The sequence below is a fragment of the Staurois parvus genome, unplaced genomic scaffold (assembly GCF_062004578.1).
Source record: "Staurois parvus isolate SC_StPar_1 unplaced genomic scaffold, SC_StPar_1.0 ptg000107l, whole genome shotgun sequence".
NCBI lineage: Eukaryota > Metazoa > Chordata > Amphibia > Anura > Ranidae > Staurois > Staurois parvus.
In genome coordinates, this window is record NW_028317903.1 from 108,205 (window position 1) to 132,630 (window position 24,426).

Below are 24,426 nucleotides of genomic sequence, written 5' to 3' on the forward strand. Positions count from 1 at the left end.
CACAAACGTGAGTCTCTCCACACTTTGGGTGGACAGTCGTGTCCTCCGCGGAGTTACAATACCTCCTGCCGCACTAAACACGCGCTCCGATGCCACGCTACTGGCCGGGCATGACAGCCTTTCAAGGGCAAATTCAGCTAGTTGGGGCCAAAGGTCAAGTTTCGTTGCCCAGTAGTCAAGGGGATTGTTTACCTCGGTTGGCAGGGTGCTGTCCAAGTAGGCCCAAGCCTGTTGTTTGTGGTCCTGCTCTAGGTCCACCTGATGCTGCTGCTGCTGCGGCTGGTTAGTAGTTTCCTCACTGCGCTGGTGAAGAAAGCTACTCATCATCGACTGCAGACTGAGGCAGCTGCTGCTGGTGGAGCTGCCACTGCTCCTACCACCCCACCCCTCCCCTGCTGCCATGGCAGCGGAACGCGAGCGCACAGGGCCCACAGTGTCTGAGGATGGACGTTGGCGCAGAAAGGCAGAGACCAACTGACTACATAGGTGGTTTTTATAGTACGTTATTTTGGCCTCCCTCTCAGCAGGTGTGAAAAAGGCCACCATTTTTGAACGGTAGCGAGGGTCCAACAAGGTGGACAGCCAAAAGTCATCCCTCTGTCTGATGGTTATTATTCGGCTGTCGCTACGCAAGCAAGCGAGCATGCTATGGGCCATTTGTGCCAAGGAATGCGAGGGACTCCCTGCCTCCATCTCCACAGCATACTGCCACGGTGCGTCTGGGTCCTCTGTCTCCTCCTCCTCCTCCTCTACCAGATGCTCCTGCTCCTCCACTCCTGTCCGCTGAGTGGAAAAACCACCCATTTCACTCAATAATTCCTGAGCACAAATGTCCTCCTCTACCTCCTCCTCTTCTTCCTGTCCTGCCCCCACAGGGGTCATGTGGCGTTGAGATCTGTGCGCCACGTCTACCGCACCCTGACCAGCCATTGTTAACAGCATTTGTTCCAGGACGTGCAACAGAGGAATGACGTCGTTCATCCCATAGTCCTGCCGACTCACGAATAGCATGGCCTCCTCAAAGGGCCTGAGCAAGCGCAGGTGTCACGCATGAGCTGCCAATGGCTGACATCTAAGTTACACAGGGGAGTACCTTTATCCGCTTGTAACATCAGGAAATCGGTGATGGCCTTTCGCTGTTCGTAAAGGCGGTCTAACATGTGTAGGGTTGAATTCCACCTTGTTGCAACGTCGCAGATCAGGCGATGCTGTGGAATTCCGTTCTGCCACTGCAGCTCAAGGAGGGTGTGCTTTGCGGTGTAGGAATGGCTGAAATGCATGCAAAGTTTACGTGACATTTTAAGGATGTCTTGCAGTGGGATGGTGGATTTTAAGAACCGCTTGACAACCAGATTGAACACGTGAGCCATGCATGGCGCATGGCACAACCTTCCTTGACGCAGAGCAGACACCATGTTCTTTCCGTTGTCGGTCAACATGGTTCCGATTTTCAGTTTGCGCGGAGACAGCCATCTGTCGATTTCTCTGTTCATTACACTCAGAAGTTCCTCCCCTGTGTGACTACGTTCGCCAAGGCATACCAGGTGCAGCACAGCGTGACACCGTTGCGCCCTGCACATGTGATATGCCGGTCGGGTAATGGGACTTGGCATGGGGTGGCGGCTGAGGACACGGCGGAAGAAGAGGTGGTAGAGGCGGACATCTTTTGTGGACCAAGGACGTGCAAACGTGGAGGCAAAAGCGGCGTGACCTGTCCAAGTTGCTGGTGCGGCTGTGCCGGCACCACGTTCACCCAGTGGGCCGTAAATGACATGTACTGTCCCTGACCGTAGTTACAGCTCCACACGTCGGCGCTGCCGTGCACTTTGGCAGAGACCGACATGCTCAAAGACTGGCCCACCATCTCTTCTACATGTGAATGCAGGGCTGGCACTGCCTTTTTGGCGAAGAAATGCCGGCTTGGCACTCTCCACCGCGGCGCGGCACAAGCCATCATTTCTCGGAAAGGTGCTGAGTCCACCACTTGGAAAGGGAGGGACTGCAGCACCAGCAACTTGGACAGGAGGACGTTCAGCTTTTGCACCGTCGGGTGCGTGCTCGCAAACTGTTGTCTCTTGGAAACGGATTCCAAGAAAGACTGCTGACGGAATACGTGAAGAGGAGTAGCAGGAGAAGGAGCATCTGAACGAGCGGAAGATGCCAACGAGCGACAACTCCCCTCAGCAGAGGTGTTGGAGCCTTGACTGGCTGATAGAGGGCGATTGACGTCGGGTGACGGAGCAAGTAACGGAGCGGGTGATGGAGCGGGGGCTGGGGCAGGCAGAACCGCCGTATCTTTATCACGGTTTTCCCAGGCCACCAAATGGCGACGCTGCATATGCTGACGCAACGCTGTAGTCCCAACATGGGCCCCCTGGCCACGCTTGACTTTCTGGCCACATAGTCGACATACGGCTACGTTTACTTCCTCGGGTGGCTTGATGAAAAATTGCCACACCGCCGAGTAGGAAACTTTGCCCCCGATACTCCTCACTGGCTGACTGCTACTTCCTCCGTGCACACCGGCACCACTACTGGCTGTGGTGGTAGGCTGCAGTGGAGCTGGTGCTCTACTCCGTGGCCGTTTGCCTCCACTGACACTGCTGCGACCCTGCTGCCTCCTGGGCAACCCACCGACTGTTTTGCTCGCTGCCAAGCTGCCACCCTCTTCTCCTGATGATGCGGAAGCAATAGCCTGATGACGACGAGGCTGCCAAGTGCGATCAGCCTCATCATCATCAATTAGGGTCTCCGCCTCACTACTAGCCCCCTCGGCTGCGTGTGGATCAGGAATCAGACCTGTCTCTAGACCGGCTACTGAGCCACTCTCCTCGCCAGTACTTCTTCGCCTGGCTGCTGAAGAGGCGGATGTCTCCCCCCGTTCCTGACCGCCCTCTGTTAGCTCTTCCTCACTGTACAGTGGGGCTGAGCCCACAGCATGCGATACTTCGCTTGGTGAGGGAACACCAAAGGACAGGGGCAGGTAGAGGACACGTGATTTCAGTGGGCTTGGTCCCGGGCCATGCCAACTAACGGTTGTGTCTGACGTACCCACCGACCGTTGGCTGTAGGTGTCAGAGGTGACCTGGGAAGAGGAAGACGACCGAGTCAACCAATCGATGACGGCAGGGTTGTCGGTGGAGACACGACCGCTGGATGACACCGGGAGCACTGGCCTCTGGCTGCGACTAGTGCTGCCTCGACCCCTTCCTCTGCTGCCACGTCTGCTCACTCCTAAAACATTGCCTCCTCTGCCACTCCTCTGCATGTTGTCTGACATACTCTTTAATTCAACGATTCTGTGTCCCTGAGTAACAATTCTGTGTCCCTGAGTAACAATTCTGTGTCTGTCCCTGAGTAACAATTCTGTGTCCCTGAGTAACAATTCTGTGTCCCTCGGTAACAATTCTGTGTCCCTCAGTAACAATTCTGTGTCTGTCCCTCAGTAACAATTCTGTGTCTGTCCCTGAGTAACAATTCTGTGTCTGTCCCTGAGTAACAATTCTGTGTCCCTCAGTAACAATTCTGTGTCCCTCAGTAACAATTCTGTGTCTGTCCCTGAGTAACAATTCTGTGTCCCTCAGTAACAATTCTGTGTCCCTCAGTAACAATTCTGTGTCCCTCAGTAACAATTCTGTGTCTGTCCCTGAGTAACAATTCTGTGTCCCTCAGTAACAATTCTGTGTCCCTCAGTAACAATTCTGTGTCCCTCAGTAACAATTCTGTGTCTGTCCCTGAGTAACAATTCTGTGTCTGTCCCTGAGTAACAATTATGTGTTTGTCCCTGAGTAACAATTCTGTGTCTGTCCCTGAGTAACAATTCTGTGTCTGTCCCTGAGTAACAATTCTGTGTCTGTCCCTGAGTAACAATTCTGTGTCCCTCAGTAACAATTCTGTGTCCTCAGTAACAATTCTGTGTCCCTCAGTAACAATTCTGTGTCTGTCCCTGAGTAACAATTCTGTGTCCCTCAGTAACAATTCTGTGTCCCTGAGTAACAATTCTGTGTCCCTCAGTAACAATTCTGTGTCCCTCAGTAACAATTCTGTGTCTGTCCCTGAGTAACAATTCTGTGTCTGTCCCTGAGTAACAATTCTGTGTCTGTCCCTGAGTAACAATTCTGTGTCTGTCCTTGAGTAACAATTCTGTGTCCCTCAGTAACAATTCTGTGTCCCTCAGTAACAATTCTGTGTCTGTCCCTGAGTAACAATTCTGTGTCCCTCAGTAACAATTCTGTGTCCCTCAGTAACAATTCTGTGTCCCTCAGTAACAATTCTGTGTCTGTCCCTGAGTAACAATTCTGTGTCTGTCCCTGAGTAACAATTCTGTGTCTGTCCCTGAGTAACAATTCTGTGTCTGTCCCTGAGTAACAATTCTGTGTCCCTCAGTAACAATTCTGTGTCCTCAGTAACAATTCTGTGTCCCTCAGTAACAATTCTGTGTCTGTCCCTGAGTAACAATTCTGTGTCCCTCAGTAACAATTCTGTGTCCCTCAGTAACAATTCTGTGTCTGTCCCTGAGTAACAATTCTGTGTCTGTCCCTGAGTAACAATTCTGTGTCCCTCAGTAACAATTCTGTGTCCCTCAGTAACAATTCTGTGTCTGTCCCTGAGTAACAATTCTGTGTCTGTCCCTCAGTAACAATTCTGTGTCCCTCAGTAACAATTCTGTGTCTGTCCCTCAGTAACAATTCTGTGTCCCTCAGTAACAATTCTGTGTCCCTGAGTAACAATTCTGTGTCTGTCCCTGAGTAACAATTCTGTGTCTGTCCCTGAGTAACAATTCTGTGTCCCTCAGTAACAATTCTGTGTCCCTCAGTAACAATTCTGTGTCCCTGAGTAACAATTCTGTGTCTGTCCCTCAGTAACAATTCTGTGTCTGTCCCTGAGTAACAATTCTGTGTCTCTCAGTAACAATTCTGTGTCCCTCAGTACCAATTCTGTGTCTGTCCCTGAGTAACAATTCTGTGTCCCTAAGTAACGGTTCTGTGTCCCTAAGTAACGTTTCTGTGGCCCTAAGTAACGTTTCTGTGGCCCTAAGTAACGGTTCTGTGGCCCTAAGTAACGATTCTGTGGCCCTAAGTAACGATTCTGTGGCCCTAAGTAACGTTTCTGTGGCCCTAAGTAACGTTTCTGTGGCCCTAAGTAACGGTTCTGTGGCCCTAAGTAACGTTTCTGTGTCCCTAACTCTCTCCCTCAATACAGCCAGGTCTGCCTCTCTTGAATGACTGGAGGCAAATGGAGAATTCTAAAATGGCCGCAATTTATAGCTCGACCATTACACAGTGCTGGCTGGCTGGCTGCTGATTGGCTAATGCGATCACATGTCATGAATGAATGCATTATGGGTCAGCGCGCCTTGTCTGCGCGCCTTCCCAGACATCCCCGCTCCGTCGCCGCACATGTCGCCGCCATTTTTGGAAAAATTTTGATTCGCGCATCCGAAGTCTGCTAATTTTCGGATTCGTCGCGAATCGAAATTTTCCTAATATTCGAAACGAATTCGACTTCGCCGAGTTCGATTCGCTCATCTCTAATCACAACCTGGCAACCACTGATCTAGAGGATCATAGGTGCTCCCTCTAGTGGTTGATTGTAGGTTAGCCACTAGCCACTGTACATTGCAGTCAGTGAGCTCCTCTATTCAACAAATCCTGGAATAAAATCTCTCAGACAGAATCAATTGTTTTCTATCAGACAAGTACTGTGTATCTACTGTGTGCCCTAGTAGTCAGGAAACAGACTCTTAATACATAATGACTCATGCAAAGTCCATGTATGCTCAGTAATGTGTCAGTGTAACCCTTCCATGTATTGCATCTCACAGACAATGTCTTCATCTGCTATCCTTTCCAGATGGCACCATCTATGTTCAGGCATCATCCAGAGTCAGCTGGACTGAGATAGCTGGCTCAGAAATGACACAATCATGTAAATCCTGGTGTCTGTGCAGTTCTTAGCTGTGTTCACAAATGTCTGACACAGATCAGCCCCTGCTGCAGCCTCTCACCTTGTGATTTGCTCCAAAGGTACAGTCTGATGACTGAGGAAATGCCCCCCCCCCTTCCCCGCCTGCAGCAGGCTGATGACATCATCTCAGCCTAGGCAAAGCCACTGGCTGCAGCTCAAGGACAGCATTTTAATATTAAAAGGTGGAGCTGTTGCTGTATATTGTGACATGTAAGGAATTTATTGGTGCAGACTTGAGAAGTTACTAAAAGGCAGGAGCGGACTGACCATTCAAGCACTGCCCATGGGCCCAGGGTCAGTAGGGGGCCCCATGAAATGCGCCTGGTACCTTTTATAGGCTTTTTTGGGTGCGCTTTGAGTGTGGGCGAGGACACAGGGGCCCCATGATCCCTATTGCCCGGGGGCCCCATGAATTGTCAGTCTACCCCTGCTAAAAGGTTTGCTTTTCATGGGTATGTTTAAATTAAAGATTATCATATACCTTGAAAATGAGCTGTCTGCCTATTTGTCAGCCTGTCTCTACCAATCACAATCTTTTCTGAAGAAGTGTCATGTTCCAGCTCCTCATGCAATGGTGTGATGCTGCCCCCTGGTGTTTAGTATGAAATGTACAGCTAGGGTATTTCTTACACCTAATGTACAGGAAATTAAAAGATTCATTTATTTCAGTTACTTCTATAACGCCGTCAATTTACGCAGCACTTTACATATATATTGTACATTCACATCAGTCCCTAACCCTCAAGGGGGGTACAATCTAAGGTCCCTAACTCACATTCATACATACACATACTAGGGACAATTTATACAGGAGCCAATTCACCTACCAGCGTATCTTTGAAGTGTGGAAGGAAACTGGAAGGAAACCCACACAGGTACAGGGAAAACATGCAAACTCCAGGCAGGTGGTGCCGTGGTTGGGATTTGAACTCTAGTACTAGAACCCAGGCAGAAGTGCTAACCATTTAGCCAAGAGGCAAGAATGAAGGCATAGTGCCCCCTACTGGACAGTGATAAGAACTGTTTTTTTGTTTTTTTTAAGTCTGCAGAAGTGCAAAAAACCCATAAGTGCACTTAGTGGTGTGCTTTGTCCACCCCCTGAAGGAGTAGGACCTCTACCCTGATCCCCCAGGACATGAGACTCCTGACAGGGAGCACCCCCTACTTGATCTTGATCTTGACAAGCACACTGACCTTCACCAAATATGAAGTGTTTCTTTTTTATTTATTTATTTTTTCCTCACCTTATGCCATACTCCTTCTGTTCTTGCAAATTAGGGAGAGTGTTCTGAGCCAATTGCAAAGTCTCCCTAATTTGCATACTAACACCCATTTTATTCCCCCCCCCCCATATGCCATACTTCTTTTGTTGATCTTCCAATTAGGGAGAGTGTTCTGATCCAATTACAAAGGATCCAATTACAAATTCCATATGTATGTAATTTGCATACTCCTTCCTTAGCTGTGGGATTATTCAAAAATATGCAAATTTGTCTGACACATTTCCCACCCAGAAAACCCACTCGGATTGGACACGCACCGATCCAACGGATCACCCCTCCCATCAATAATGATGATTTTAGACCATACTGCTTTAACTTAGGGACAGCATTGTATTTAATTAGCATATTTGCTCTCCCCTCCCTCTCTCCAGTACTCTGACCTAGTACTTGGAGGTTAGCTTTTAGTGAGCCTTGGTTTGACCCCCCGTGCAGATCCTTAGAGAATTTTTTAGGGAAGGTGGTAATGATAACAAGAAAAGCAGTAAAATAGATTTCCCTCCCCCCCCCAGCAACAATGGACCCTGGCAACAAAATACCACCCCAGCAACAATAGACCCCCAACAGCAACAACAGATCCCCCAACAGCCAGAATTAATAGACCCCCTCCCTCAACAGTGGATCCCTTTCAGCAACAATAGACCTCCTTAGCAACAATAGACCACCATGCAAAAATAGATCCCCTCCAGTAACAATAGATCCCAAGAAACCAGCATGGATAGACCTTCCAGCACCCCTTGCCATTACATACATTCAATGCTGGAGGTGCCGGAACTGAGTTCCCCCATGTTCTGGCTGAAAAAAAGACCTGTTGTTATTATTATACATTTATATAGCTCCAACATATACTGCAGTGTTGTACAGAGAAAATCGAGCCAGTCACATCAGTCACTGTACCAGAGGAGCTTACACTCTAATACCCCCCTACAGTTAAATTTACTGTTTGCTGTTGTTTTTTTACAAAACAGACGTCACTTTGTGGTTTTCAGCCTGCAAGCGTTTTATAAATATCTGCATTCTTCTCTCCCTATAATTACCTAGCGGTTGGGGCATGCTGGGACATGCAGTTCCTCTGCAGGATGCCAATGAGCGGGTGATGGCTCCTATGTGTGAACAGTGCCCCCAAGAGGATAAAGGAAGCATGTGACCTGCAGCCTTGTAGGAAAGGGACCAAGTGAGCAGGGATGGCAGTGACCCCACACTCGCAGGATATCAGGCCGGGGAAAAAAAAACAGCATACAGGACGGGGAGGCGATGAGAGAACATTACATGTACAGCTGTACTGAGGCAGAATCCCTTTACATGTCGTGATGCCCTAGCGTCGCACTTTTCTTTCTACCTCGCCCATCCAGCTCAGATGGGTTCATTATTTCAATTGCACTCGTTATTTTATTTCATGATCATTTTCTCCTAAAAATATCAAATTCACAAACATAAATATCACTTTTTTGAGGATTTTTCCACTTGAAATTTACAATTACAGTGGATATAAAAAGTCGACACACCCCTGTTAAAATGTCAGGTTTCTGTAATGTAAAAACATTTTTACTGTGCGGATCACCAGATGACAATAGAAGAAACCCTAAAAAAGAAAACAAATGCAGCCATCACATCTAAGAATTGGTAAGCTGCAATATAATAAATGTTTGCTTTTGGGTTTAATACCAATTAAAGTGGAATTCCAGCTGAAGAAAAAAAACAAAACCTGCAGCTGCTGACTTTTAAAATACAGCCACTTACCTGTCCCTCGATCCTGCAGTGTCCTCACCACAGCTGGTTTCACTGGCCGTCTTGTCTCCCTGGCACTGGCATCTTTAGTGTGGGCTGTGACAGCTTGCGGCTTCACAGCCGGGTGCCCACTGCACATGTGCGAGAAGTGCTACCCTTTGTGAATGGCCCCGTAGTCTTCTGGGATCTGTCACGTGTCCCAAAAGACTACGGGGAGGGAGGAGATGACAACTTCTGCTTCTGATTGCCTAGGCGATCGCAGCGGAAGTGGAAGCGGGTACCTGTCAAATTTGGGTACCCCACCCCACAAAGGTGCCAATCCTTAATGGGGAGCAGGGAACAAAGCATTAAAGCAGAATTTCCTCTTTTGGGTGGAGCTCTGCTTTAAGTATGAAATATACACTCCGTACACTGATACATTTTTAAACAAAGTATCTCTAGAAAAATAAAAAGTCTGGCTATAGATACAATGTTACCGTATGTTAAACATTTGCTGATGTGTATGTACTAAATAATGAATGTTACAAGAGCCCTTGGCTGACTTTCCTGTTTCACTGGACTTTTTCTCCAAAGATCGCCTATCCTGGCAGATCAGCTGGTGCCGGACCCATTACAGTCATATTGATCCACTGTCTTCACTTCCTACTAGTTCACTGAGCTGGAACAAACATGCAGATCGGTAGTTCTGACATCATTGTTACTCAGGGGCGGACTGACAACTCATGGGGCCCCCAGGCAATAGGGGATCATGGGGCCCCGGTGTCCTCGCCCACACTCAAACCACACCCAAATGTGCCAGATCCATTACGGTCATAATGATCCACTGTCTTCACTTCCTACTAGTTCACTGAGCTGGAACAAACATGCAGATCGGTAGTTCTAACATCATTGTTACTCAGGGGCGGACTGACAACTCATGGGGCCCCCAGGCAATAGGGGATCATGGGGCCACGGTGTCCTCGCCCACACTCAAACCACACCCAAAAGTGCCAGATCCATTACGGTCATAATGATCCACTGTCTTCACTTCCTACTAGTTCACTGAGGTGGAACAAACATGCAGATCGGTAGTTCTGACATCATTGTTACTCAGGGGCGGACTGACAACTCATGGGGCCCCCAGGCAATAGGAGATCATGGGGCCCCAGTGTCCTCGCCCACACTCAAACCACACCCAAAGTGCTGGATCCATTACGGTCATAATGATCCACTGTCTTCACTTCCTACTAGTTCACTGAGGTGGAACAAACATGCAGATCGGTAGTTCTGACATCATTGTTACTCAGGGGCGGACTGACAACTCATGGGGCCCCCAGGCAATAGGGGATCATGGGGCCCCGGTGTCCTCGCCCACACTCAAACCACACCCAAAAAATCCTAAGAAAACTACCAGGGGCATCTCTGGGGCTCTTACTGACCCCGGGCCCTCGGGCAGTGCCCGAGTTTCCGAATGGTCAGTCCGCCCCTGTTGTTACTTCACTTGTTGCATGCTTACTCCACATTCGCACAACAGCCAAGGAACTAGCAACTTCTGACAAGAGGATGTTCTTGCCAGTGTAAGCTGAATATAACGGACGTATTGGGGTCTCCACTACTCACCGGTAAGAGGGGCTTTGCATTGTTGTGGATGGACACAATGTGGGTGACACCATTCCTGCTCAGTGATGTTGTGTCCTCGGCATCTAGGGAGAGACAACTAGAAGTAAGCCATACAGCTATATAACAGACCAGACAGATACAATAAGTAGATGTGAACAACCCCACGGGATGATATTTAGTTTGCTGTGTGAAGTATATACTATTTGTTGTATCCACAAAATCACAGGAGATTGTGCTTAGCCTTTTTTTCGCTTTTTTTTCCTCCATTTCAGAGCTGCTGCTCTCTTCCAGCCTCTTCCAGCTCCTTCCTGCCTACATGCACTGGATCCAACGCTGGCTGCCCATAAAGGCTCTGGACGGCTTCACAACATGACAAGAGTGAACCATGCCAAAAAGCCTAACCCATATCCCAACCCACAGCACCAAATCCAGAAGGATCAAACCTCCAAATAATAAGGGACTGTAGGGGCAGTGCTAGACAATAAACATGTAAATATAATATATATAACATGAAATATAATATAAACATTCATGTATTACAGTCCATTAAAAGAGAGGACCAAATACTCCACCAGGTAGTAAACAATTGATTATAACATAACCAACAGTTCACATCATTGAGCTTGACGATTCCATGCCCCGCTATTATCACCGACGCGTTTCGCAGTCCACATCTGCTTCTTCAAAGGCTTTGCGGGGATTGGCTACAGAAACATATACATAGCTTAACAGTACAGCGAATATATATATATATTTACAAATATTACCATGCCTGAGAAATGCGTGTCAGCGCAGCCACTTGCACTCTCCAACAGGGGATGCAGGTGACAGGGGTGACAACATAGGAGCCCAGCTGGGAGACGGTCAGAGCGTTGTCACCCTATAAAAGGAAGTGCCTGCACATAGACCTGAATGGCATTAATTTAAAGAAAGCTGCAAATTAAATTAAATCCCGGCACAGTGCTACATCCCAACCCACAACACTAAATCCAGAAGGAGCAAACCTCCAAAAAATAAGGGACTGTAGGGGCGCTGTGGTAGACAATACACATAGATGCAATATAATATAAACATTCATGTATTGAAGTCCATTAAAAGGGAGGACCAACTACTCCACCAGGTAGTAAACAATTGGTTATAACAGCCAACAGTTCATATCACTGAGCTTGACGATTCCATGCCCCGCTATTATCACTGACGCGTTTCGCAGTCCACATCTGCTTCTTCAAAGGCTTTGAGGGATTGTCTACAGAAACATATACATAGCTTAACAGACCAGCGAATATATATATACAGTGGTACCTCGGTGTACGAACGCCTTGGTAAAAGTAATTTTCGGTTTATGAATGAAAATCCATTGAAAATAAAGCCTCATATTTTTTTCGCAATACGAAGCAAGTTTCCAAAGGATGCATTGCGCCTGGGAGGTTTATAGTGCCGCACTCGTGCATGCCGGAGTCTGTGGGTAGAACGTGGCGTCGGAGGTGTTGGAGTGGTTTTTGCATCGAATTTTGTAGCCATTCTGGAAATTTGTAATCATGTCCCTGTACAATATTTATGTCTTTAAAGTGCACTTTATAAAGAGTTTTGAACAGATAAAAGACTTTTTTTTACTTCAATGCATGCCTATGCGTTTCGGTTTATGAAATTTTTGCAATACGAAACATCCCGGAGAACGCATTAAATTCATAAATTGAAGTACCATTGTGAAAAAATATATATATATATATATACAGTGGGGATCGAAAGTTTGGGCACCCCAGCTAAAAATTTGTATTAATGTGCATAAAGAAGCCAAGGAAAGATGGAAAAATCTCCAAAAGGCATCAAATTACAGATTAGACATTCTTATAATATGTCAACAAAAGTTAGATTTTATTTCCATCATTTACACTTTCAAAATAACAGAAAACAAAAAAATGGCGTCTGCAAAAGTTTGGGCACCCTGCAGAGTTAATATCTTGTACTGCCCCCTTTGGCAAGTATCACAGCTTATAAACGCTTTTTGTAGCCAGCCAAGAGTCTTTCAATTCTTGTTTGAGGTATCTTTGCCCATTCTTCCTTACAAAAATCTTCCAGTTCTTTGAGATTTCTGGGCTGTCTGTCACGCACTGCTCTTTTAAGGTCTATCCATAGATTTTCAATTATGTTGAGGTCAGGAGATTGTGAAGGCCATGGCAAAACCTTCAGTTTACGCCTCTTGATGTAATCCCCCGTGGATTTCGAGGTGTGTTTAGGATCATTATCCATTTGTAGAAGCCATCCTCTCTTTAACTTCAGCTTTTTCACAGATGGCATCAAGTTACCATCCAAAATTTGCTGAAATTTTATTGAATCCATTTTTCCTTCTACTCGTGAGATGTTCCCAGTGACACTGGCTGCAACACAACCCCAAAGCATGATTGATCCAACCCCATGCTTAACAGTTGGACAGAGGTTCTTTTCATTCAATTCTGTGCCCCTTCTTCTCCAAACGTACCTTTGCTCATTCCGGCCAAAAAGTTCAATTTTAACCTCATCGGTCCACAGAACTTGTTTCCAAAATGCATCAGGCTTGTCTATATGTTCATTTGCAAAGTTCAAACGATGATTTTTGTGGTGAGGACGTAGAAGAGGTTTTCTTCTGATGACTCTTCCATGAAGACCATATTTGTACAAGTATCTCTTTATAGTGGAATAGTGTACCACAACTCCAGTGTCTGCCAGATCTTTCTGGAGGGATCGTGCAGCCAAACGTGGGTTTTGAATTGTTTTTCTCACAATCCTGCGAGCTGTTCTGTCTGATATTTTTCTTGGTCTTCCAGATCTTGCTTTAACTTCCACTGTTCCTGATGACTGCCATTTCTTAATTACATTCCGAACAGAGGATATTGATGTCTGAAAACGCTTTGCTATCTTCTTATAGCCTTTTCCAGCTTTGTGAGCGTCAACTATTTTCAGTTTCAGTTTTCTAGACAACTGCTTAGAAGAACCCATGGTGCTGATTGTTGGGGCAAGGTCAGATGAGTCTGGGCATTTAAAACCTTTGAGATTGACATCACCTGGTCTTCCCAGACGATGATTGAGAACAATCCATGACACTGGCAGGTCTCAGCTTTGCAAAGGGGGCGAGCATGCTATAAATTCTGCAGGGTGCCCAAACTTTTGCAGACGCCATTTTTGTGTTTTCTGTTATTTTGAAAGTGTAAATGATGGAAATAAAATCTAACTTTTGTTGACATATTATAAGAATGTCTAATCTGTAATTTGATGCCTTTTGGAGATTTTTTCATCTTTCCTTGGCTTCTTTATGCACATTAATACAAATTTTTAGCTGGGGTGCCCACACTTTCGATCCCCACTGTATATATATATACACAAATATTACAAGGGTAAACCATGCCTGAGAAATGTGTGTCAGCGCAGCCACTTGTACTGTCCACCAGAGGTGCAGGTGACCGGGGTAACAACATAGGAGCTCAGCTGGGAGACAGGGACAGAGCGTTGTCACCCTATAACAGGAAGTGCCTGAACATGGACCTGCATGGCATTCATTTAAAGAAAGCTTCAGATTTATCGGGATTGAAATGAAAATGACATGAACATGTTAAATCTTCTATGAAATTTTAGTGTGGAATATATATATATATATAAAATGATTTATACCGTATTCTAGAAATTACAATTCTTAGAGTTACTCTCACCTCTTAAATTGCCCAGGTAGAACCCATCCAGGATCTACAACAGAAACGTACACTGAGTTATGATAACAATCTATTACAATCATACAAAAAGGGAGAAACACAAATGCCAAGAACACTTCGGATTTATAAAGAAAAGAATCTGAAATTCACCATACAGGCTCTGCCAGTGAATCTTCAGGGTTCATGTGTTTTAGATATGATAGAAAATGTTTGGTGAATGTCACATTCACTGATTTATAGATATGGAAATGAAATAAATTACTGGATATGCACCCAAAAATACCCTCCAAAAAGGGGAAAAAAAGTTTTGGCTGGAGTTGCCCTTTAATCATCATCACTGTACTGCCTTCCTTATAAAAGATTTATCATTTTCTTTGCTTGGCTTTACTTCATCTGAGCTGAGCTGAGTTCGGGGGCCACAGGTCATGTCTCCCAGCTCCTGATCATGCAGCATGAGGCAAAGCAATTGATAGCCAAGATCTGACCCACAGTCCTTCAATCGCTGAGCCATCTGGGTTACACGTGAAATTTTGCCTACTTAATTGCCCAGGCCAATTTTCAGCTTTCAGCGCTGTCGCACTTTGAGTGACAATTGCGCAGTCATGCAACACTGTACCCATATGAAATTTAAAAAAAAATTTTCACTCAAATAGAGCTTTCTTTTGGTGGTATGTACTCGCCGCTCAGTGTTTTATTTTTTTGCGCTAGAAACAAAAAAAAGAGCAAAAATGTAGAAAAAACTTTTTTCTCTTTGTTTCTATTATAAAATTTGGCAAACAGGTAATTTTTCTCCTTTGCTGATGTGCGCTGATGAGGCTGCACTGATAGGCACTGATGAGCTGGCACTGATATGCAACAATGATGGGCACTGATGAGCTGGCACTGATATGCACCAATGATAGGCACTGATGAGCTGGCACTGATATACAACAATGATAGGCGGCACTGATGGACACTGATAGGCAGCACTGATGGGTGGCACTGACTGGCGGCACTGCTGGAGAGCACTGATGGGCAGCACTGCTGGGCACAGGTGAGTGGCACTGCTGGGCACAGATTAATAGCACTGATGGGCACCGATCATCAGGGCACTGATGATTGGTGCTGATCCCTCCTCTGACAATTGCCGGTTATCGGCAGTACTTTCCTCATACTGTGACAGCGCGAGGAAAGGGCAGCTGATAACCGGCAACTGCATTTACCGGTGATCTGCTGTGTCACTGGACACGGCTGATCACGTGGTAAAAGGCCACTGTGATTGGCCTTTTATCACATCACGTGATCAGCTGTGCTGGGTGCGCGCCCACATGTGATGCTGAGCCTCCATAATTGAAATCCAGTTAATGAAAGGGGTGGGACAGGGACAGTCAGGCTGGAGAGGAAAGAGCTAGATGATGCTGAACGTCCTCCAGCCAGGAAATGAGGCGGAGCTCTATCTGACTTGCTGCAGCTTCTAATGCACAGTGTGAGAAGCTCACAGTGTGCAGTGAAATCAAAATAAGCCATTTCAGTCCAGCAGAGGAGCCGGTACAACTGTGCGAGACTGAAGGGAAGGCGTAAGGTCAGATTTAATTGTAGGAGAAAGATACTGCTTGGTGTGAACACTCAGGAGCTGGGAGACAGTGTATGACCTCAGCACAGTTGAGAAAGCTGGAGGCTGTACATAGATGGATGGATGGATGAATGGATGGATGGATGGATGGATAGATAGATAGATAGATAGATAGATAGATAGATAGATAGATTTTATTTTCAGGAATAAATCTTCACTGTCAGTCAAGTGGCGGGATCACGCATGTCGCCGTTCGTACAGATGTTGGTGGAGCCGGACCACCCAGGCGCTGATCGAAGTATGGACAGTCCACACAGCAGACAGATACTGATCCTCTACAAGGATTCTGCCCGATAGTAACATCGTCATCCGCAGGCTATTTTCATTCTGTGTTTATCCCAAGCCGCACCTATTTATAAACCTCCTTCCCCCGGCACCACTGAGCTATTAATTGGTTCATATAACCAACGGGGAGCAAACGGTCCCTTTAAAGGGGAACTCCTGACTGTTATCTTCAGCAGAAAGGAATCTTCGATGGATCTGGAACATTGTTGAATGTTTGTCTGTCCATGTTTTCTACACTTCCATCATCGACTCTTTATACAGCAGAGAATGCACTGAGCACCCCTGCTAACTGACTGCTGATGAAATAAACTCAGTTAAGCTGGTCATAGAGGATTCCTTTTTTTTTTTTTTCTCTAAACTAGCAGGTGGAACATAAATCACTGATCCAATTCCCCCATTGACCTTGAATGAATGGATGGGGGAATCGGGTCAGTTTTTATCCTCCCTGCTATGTCTTTGTATTCAGTGAGGAGCAGGGGTGGAGGGACAACTCATGGGGCCCCTGGGCAACAGGGGATCATGGGGCCCCTGTGTCCTAACCAGGGGCGGACTGACAACTCATGGGGCCCCCAGGCAACAGGGGATCATGGGGCCCGTGTGTCCTAACCAGGGGCGGACTGACAACTCATGGGGCCCCCGGGCAATAGGGGATCATGGGGCCCCTGTGTCCTTGCCCAAACTCAAAAAAGCCTATGAAAAAGGTACCAGGGGCATCTCATGGGGCCCCCTACTGACCCCGGGCCCTCGGGCAGTGCCCGACTTTCCAAATGGTCAGTCCGCCCCTGGCCCTAACCCACACCCAAAAAAAAAGCCTATGAAAGATATAAGGGACATCTCATGGGGCCCCTACTGACCCCAGGCCCTCGGCCAGTGCCGACTTTCCAAATGGTCAGTCCGCCCCTGGTCCTAACCCACACTCAAACCACACCCAAAAAAAAAAGCCTATGAAAGATATAAGGGACATCTCATGGGGCCCCCTACTGACCCTGGGCCCTCGGGCAGTGCCCAAGTGCCCAAATGGTCAGTCCGCCCCTGGTGAGGAGACTTCCCTGCCATCAGAATACACTGATCAGCGCTGCAGACTATAACCGGCAGCACTAATCACGTGGAAATTTTCCAAACAGGTGGTTGTACAGAAGTCAACCTGTAGATCAACTTCTGTTTGACCACAGTGCCCTTACATAGATCATAATTCGCTCAGTCCCCGCTGAACCGCCAAAATGTTCTATCCATGTATGGCCATAGGGAGCTCCTTGTTATCAATCAGTCTGCCCAGACCTAGAGGCATGTATAGAGAGGAAGAGTGAAGTATAACCTTGGAGCAGGAAGCATAGCCTGCCATTGGAATCAATATAAAAACTACGGCACTGATGGACCACTTGGTATAGGACAGGAGCTATGGATTGGGGGCTGAAAGGGTAAAGTTCAGTGACAGTCACTATTGGAGATTGTTGCTGCTCCTCTGAACTAGTTCCTGAGTCACCTTAGGCACATACCAAAAGCAAGCACTTTGATGGTTGTGCCTTCTTCTGCTACACTTAGATGTTGGGGTCCTCTTCTGCTACACTTAGATGTTGGCGCCCTCTTCTGCTACACTTAGATGTTGGCGCCCTCTTCTGCTACACTTAGATGTTGGCGCCCTCTTCTGCTACACTTAGATGTTGGTGCCCTCTTCTGCTACACTTAGATGTTGGCGCCCTCTTCTGCTACACTTAGATGTTGGCGCCCTCTTCTGCTACACTTAGATGTTGGGGTCCTCTTCTGCTACACTTAGATGTTGGCGCCCTCTTCTGCTACACTTAGATGTTGGCGCCCTCTTCTGCTACACTTAGATGTTGGGGTCCTCTTCTGCTACACTTAGATGTTGGCGCCCTCTTCTGTAAACTTAGATGTTGGCGCCCTCTTCTGCTACACTTAGATGTTGGCGCCCTCTTCTGCTACACTTAGATGTTGGGGTCCTCTTCTGCTACACTTAGATGTTGGCGCCCTCTTCTGTAAACTTAGATGTTGGCGCCCTCTTCTGCTACACTTAGATGTTGGCGCCCTCTTCTGCTACACTTAGATGTTGGTGCCCTCTTCTGCTACACTTAGATGTTGGCGCCCTCTTCTGCTACACTTAGATGTTGGCGCCCTCTTCTGTTACACTTAGATGTTGGCGCCCTCTTCTGCTACACTTAGATGTTGGCGCCCTCTTCTGCTACACTTAGATGTTGGGGTCCTCTTCTGCTACACTTAGATGTTGGCGCCCTCTTCTGCTACACTTAGATGTTGGCGCCCTCTTCTGCTACACTTAGATGTTGGCGCCCTCTTCTGCTACACTTAGATGTTGGTGCCCTCTTCTGCTACACTTAGATGTTGGCGCCCTCTTCTGCTACACTTAGATGTTGGGGTCCTCTTCTGCTACACTTAGATGTTGGCGCCCTCTTCTGCTACACTTAGATGTTGGCGCCCTCTTCTGCTACACTTAGATGTTGGGGTCCTCTTCTGCTACACTTAGATGTTGGCGCCCTCTTCTGTAAACTTAGATGTTGGCGCCCTCTTCTGCTACACTTAGATGTTGGCGCCCTCTTCTGCTACACTTAGATGTTGGGGTCCTCTTCTGCTACACTTAGATGTTGGCGCCCTCTTCTGTAAACTTAGATGTTGGCGCCCTCTTCTGCTACACTTAGATGTTGGCGCCCTCTTCTGCTACACTTAGATGTTGGTGCCCTCTTCTGCTACACTTAGATGTTGGCGCCCTCTTCTGCTACACTTAGATGTTGGCGCCCTCTTCTGTTACACTTAGATGTTGGCGCCCTCTTCTGCTACACTTAGATGTTGGCGCCCTCTTCTGCTACACTTAGATGTTGGGGTCCTCTTCTGCTACACTTAGATGTTGGCGCCCTCTTCTGCTACACTTAGATGTTGGCGCCCTCTTCTGCTACACTTAGATGTTGGGGTCCTCTTCTGCTACACTTAGATGTTGGCGCCCTCTTCTGTAAACTTAGATGTTGGCGCCCTCTTCTGCTACACTTAGATGTTGGCGCCCTCTTCTGCTACACTTAGATGTTGGCGCCCTCTTCTGTAAACTTAGATGTTGGCGCCCTCTTCTGCTACACTTAGATGTTGGCGCCCTCTTCTGCTACACTTAGATGTTGGTGCCCTCTTCTGCTACACTTAGATGTTGGCGCCCTCTTCTGCTACACTTAGATGTTGGCGCCCTCTTCTGTTACACTTAGATGTTGGCGCCCTCTTCTGCTACACTTAGATGTTGGCGCCCTCTTCTGCTACACTTAGATGTTGGGGTCCTCTTCTGCTACACTTAGATGTTGGCGCCCTCTTCTGCTACACTTAGATGTTGGGGTCCTCTTCTGTAAACGTAGATGTTGGCGCCCTCTTCTACTACACTTAGATGTTGGCGCCCTCTTCTGCTAGACTTAGATGTTGGGGTCCTCTTCTGTAAACTTAGATGTTGGCACCCTCTTCTGCTACACTTAGATGTTGGCGCCCTCTTCTGCTACACTTAGATGTTTGCGCCCTCTTCTGCTACACTTAGATGTTGGGGTCCTCTTCTGCTACATTTAGATGTTGATGCCCTCTTCTGCTACACTTAGATGCTGGCGCCCTCTTCTGCTACATTTAGATGTTGGCGCACGCTTCTGCTACACTTAGATGTTGGCGCCCTCTTCTGCTACACTTAGATGCTGGCGCCCTCTTCTGCTACACTTAGATGCTGGCGCCCTCTTCTGCTACATTTAGATGCTGGCGCCCTCTTCTGCTACACTTAGATGTTGGCACCCTCTTCTGCTACACTCAGATGTTGGCACCCTCTTCTGCTACACTTAGATGTTGGCTACTTCTTCTGCTACACTCAGATGTTGGCGCCTTCTTCTGCTACACTCAGATGTTGGCACCCTCTTCTGCTACACTTAGCTGTTGGGGTCCTCTTCTGCTACACTTAGATGTTGGCGCCTTCTTCTGCTACACTTAGATGTTGGCGCCCTCTTCTGCTACACTTAGATGTTAGGGCCCTCTTCTGCTACACTTAGATGTTGGCGCCCTCTTCTGCTACACTTAGCTGTTGGGGTCCTCTTCTGCTACACTTAGATGTTAGGGCCCTCTTCTGCTACACTTAGATGTTGGCGCCCTCTTCTGCTACACTTAGATGTTGGGGTCCTCTTCTGCTACACTTAGATGTTGGTGCCCTCTTCTGCTACACTTAGATGTTGGTGCCCTCTTCTGCTACACTTAGATGTTGGTGCCCTCTTCTGCTACACTTAGATGTTGGGGTCCTCTTCTGCTACACTTAGATGTTGGTGCCCTCTTCTGCTACACTTAGATGTTGGTGCCCTCTTCTGCTACACTTAGATGTTGGTGCCCTCTTCTGCTACACTTAGATGTTGGGGTCCTCTTCTGCTACACTTAGATGTTGGGGTCCTCTTCTGCTACACTTAGATGTTGGTGCCCTCTTCTGCTACACTTAGATGTTGGCGCCCTCTTCTGCTACACTTAGATGTTGGGGTCCTCTTCTGTAAACTTAGATGTTGGCGCCCTCTTCTGCTACACTTAGATGTTGGCGCCCTCTTCTGCTACACTTAGATGTTGGGGTCCTCTTCTGCTACACTTAGATGTTGGCGCCCTCTTCTGCTACACTTAGATGTTGGCGCCCTCTTCTGCTACACTTAGATGTTGGGGTCCTCTTCTGTAAACTTAGATGTTGGCACCCTCTTCTGCTACACTTAGATGTTGGCGCCCTCTTCTGCTACACTTAGATGTTTGCGCCCTCTTCTGCTACATTTAGATGTTGGCGCCCTCTTCTGTAAACTTAGATGTTGGCGCCCTCTTCTGTAAACTTAGATGTTGGCGCCCTCTTCTGCTACACTTAGATGTTGGGGTCCTCTTCTGCTACACTTAGATGTTGGGGTCCTCTTCTGCTACACTTAGATGTTGGCGCCCTCTTCTGCTACACTTAGATGTTGGGGTCCTCTTCTGTAAACTTAGATGTTGGCGCCCTCTTCTGCTACACTTAGATGTTGGCGCCCTCTTCTGCTACACTTAGATGTTGGCGCCCTCTTCTGCTACACTTAGATGTTGGGGTCCTCTTCTGCTACACTTAGATGTTGGCGCCCTCTTCTGCTACACTTAGATGTTGGGGTCCTCTTCTGTAAACTTAGATGTTGGCGCCCTCTTCTGTAAACTTAGATGTTGGGGTCCTCTTCTGCTACACTTAGATGTTGGCGCCCTCTTCTGCTACACTTAGATGTTGGCGCCCTCTTCTGCTACACTTAGATGTTGGGGTCCTCTTCTGCTACACTTAGATGTTGGCGCCCTCTTCTGCTACACTTAGATGTTGGCGCCCTCTTCTGCTACACTTAGATGTTGGGGTCCTCTTCTGTAAACTTAGATGTTGGCGCCCTCTTCTACTACACTTAGATGTTGGCGCCCTCTTCTGCTACACTTAGATGTTGGCACACTCTTCTGCTACACTTAGATGTTGGGGTCCTCTTCTGTAAACTTAGATGTTGTACCCTCTTCTGCTACACTTAGATGTTGGCGCCCTCTTCTGCTACACTTAGATGTTTGCGCCCTCTTCTGCTACACTTAGATGTTGGGGTCCTCTTCTGCTACATTTAGATGTTGATGCCCTCTTCTGCTACACTTAGATGCTGGCGCCCTCTTCTGCTACATTTAGATGTTGGCGCCCGCTTCTGCTACACTTAGATGTTGGCGCCCTCTTCTGCTACACTTAGATGCTGGCGCCCTCTTCTGCTACACTTAGATGCTGGCGCCCTCTTCTGCTACATTTAGATGTTGGCGCCCTCTTCTGCTACACTTAGCTGTTGGTGTCCTCTTCTGCTACACTCAGATGTTGGCACCCTCTTCTGCTACACTTAGATGTTGGCGCCTTCTTCTGCTACACTCAGATGTTGGCGCCTTCTTCTGCTACACTCAGATGTTGGCACCCTCTTCTGCTACACTTAGCTGTTGGGGTCCTCTTCTGCTACACTTAGATGTTTTGCCTTCTTCTGCTACACTTAGATGTTGGCACCCTCTTCTGCTACACTTAGCTGTTGGGGTCCTCTTCTGCTACACTTAGATGTTAGGGCCCTCTTCTGCTACACTTAGATGTTGGCGCCCTCTTCTGCTACACTTAGATGTTGGGGTCCTCTTCTGCTACACTTAGATGTTGGTGCCCTCTTCTGCTACACTTAGATGTTGGTGCCCTCTTCTGCTACACTTAGATGTTGGGGTCCTCTTCTGCTACACTTAGATGTTGGGGTCCTCTTCTGCTACACTTAGATGTTGGTGCCCTCTTCTGCTACACTTAGATGTTGGTGCCCTCTTCTGCTACACTTAGATGTTGGGGTCCTCTTCTGCTACACATAGATGTTGGGGTCCTCTTCTGCTACACTTAGATGTTGGTGCCCTCTTCTGCTACACTTAGATGTTGGGGTCCTCTTCTGCTACACTTAGATGTTGGTGCCCTCTTCTGCTACACTTAGATGTTGGCGCCCTCTTCTGCTACACTTAGATGTTGGGGTCCTCTTCTGTAAACTTAGATGTTGGCGCCCTCTTCTGCTACACTTAGATGTTGGCGCCCTCTTCTGCTACACTTAGATGTTGGGGTCCTCTTCTGTAAACTTAGATGTTGGCACCCTCTTCTGCTACACTTAGATGTTGGCGCCCTCTTCTGCTACACTTAGATGTTTGCGCCCTCTTCTGCTACATTTAGATGTTGGCGCCCTCTTCTGCTACACTTAGATGCTGGCGCCCTCTTCTGCTACATTTAGATGTTGGCGCCCTCTTCTGCTACACTTAGATGTTGGCACCCTCTTCTGCTACACTTAGCTGTTGGTGTCCTCTTCTGCTACACTTAGATGTTGGCGCCTTCTTCTGCTACACTCAGATGTTGGCACCCTCTTCTGCTACACTCAGCTGTTGGGGTCCTTTTCTGCTACACTTAGATGTTGGCGCCTTCTTCTGCTACACTTAGATGTTGGCACCCTCTTCTGCTACACTTAGCTGTTGGGGTCCTCTTCTGCTACACTTAGATGTTAGGGCCCTCTTCTGCTACACTTAGATGTTAGGGCCCTCTTCTGCTACACTTAGATGTTGGCGCCCTCTTCTGCTACACTTAGATGTTGGGGTCCTCTTCTGTAACTTAGATGTTGGTGCCCTCTTCTGCTACACTTAGATGTTGGTGCCCTCTTCTGCTACACTTAGATGTTGGTGCCCTCTTCTGCTACACTTAGATGTTGGGGTCCTCTTCTGCTACACTTAGATGTTGGGGTCCTCTTCTGCTACACTTAGATGTTGGTGCCCTCTTCTGCTACACTTAGATGTTGGTGCCCTCTTCTGCTACACTTAGATGTTGGGGTCCTCTTCTGCTACACTTAGATGTTGGGGTCCTCTTCTGCTACACTTAGATGTTGGTGCCCTCTTCTGCTACACTTAGATGTTGGGGTCCTCTTCTGCTACACTTAGATGTTGGTGCCCTCTTCTGCTACACTTAGATGTTGGCGCCCTCTTCTGCTATACTTAGATGTTGGCGCCCTCTTCTGCTAGACTTAGCTGTAGGGGTCCTCTTCTGCTTGTTTTTGCCTATGTAATCAGCCTGCCTAGGCTCTACCCTTCCTGAAGCTGCCCTAAACCGCTTAATGCTCGACTCGCAGGTTTGGTGAATTCAGAATGAGCAAAGCCGTATATTGTTCAGCACAAAGAGGCAGTCTTGTGTGTACAAACCACCCAACCAGTAAAATGAGAGTGGGCGGGGCAACAACGCTGCAAACAGTAAAAGCGGTCAATGGGTAGAACGGGAAAAAATTAAGGCTGAAGAACCACATGTGTTATAGAGAAGAAAGGTGCAAATAGGAATCAAAAGGCTATGTTCACATTGGGGCGTTTTAGGAACATGCTCAAAATCGCAATATGAAGCAAGTTTCCCCAGGATGCATTGCGCCTGGGAGGATGGCGTTGGGTCTAACACCATCCCAACTGTCAAACATGGTGGTGGAAACATTTTGCTTTGGGGGGGGTTTTCTGCTAAGGAGACAGGACAACTGCACCGCATCAAAGAGACGATGGACAGGGCAATGTGTCGTCAAAACTTGGGTGAGAACCTTTTTCCCTCAGCCAGGGCATTAAAAATGGGTCGTGGATGGGTGTTCCAGCATGACAATGACCCAAAATACATAACCAAGGCAACAAAGGAGCGGCTCAAGAAGAAGCACATTAAGGTCCTGGAGTGGCCTAGCCAGTCTCCAGACCTTAATCCGGTTGAAAATGTGTGGAG

General features: G+C 47.4%; 1 protein-coding gene across 3 annotated transcripts in view; it reads right to left on the minus strand.

Annotated features, from left to right (window-relative positions):
- LOC149467503 (dual specificity protein phosphatase 22-A-like) overlaps positions 1 to 24,426 on the minus strand; it is a 74,611-nt gene that overhangs the window by 45,427 nt on the left and 4,758 nt on the right. For 2 of the 3 annotated variants that reach the window (XM_089671577.1, XM_089671578.1), the window contains exons 3-4: positions 14,258 to 14,291; positions 10,575 to 10,657 (exon numbers count right to left, since the gene is read on the minus strand). In XM_089671577.1, coding sequence (XP_089527703.1) covers positions 10,575 to 10,657; positions 14,258 to 14,291 — 117 coding nt within the window. The remainder of the gene's footprint in view (positions 1 to 10,574; positions 10,658 to 14,257; positions 14,292 to 24,426) is intronic. The other variant, XM_089671576.1, reaches the window with a different exon arrangement.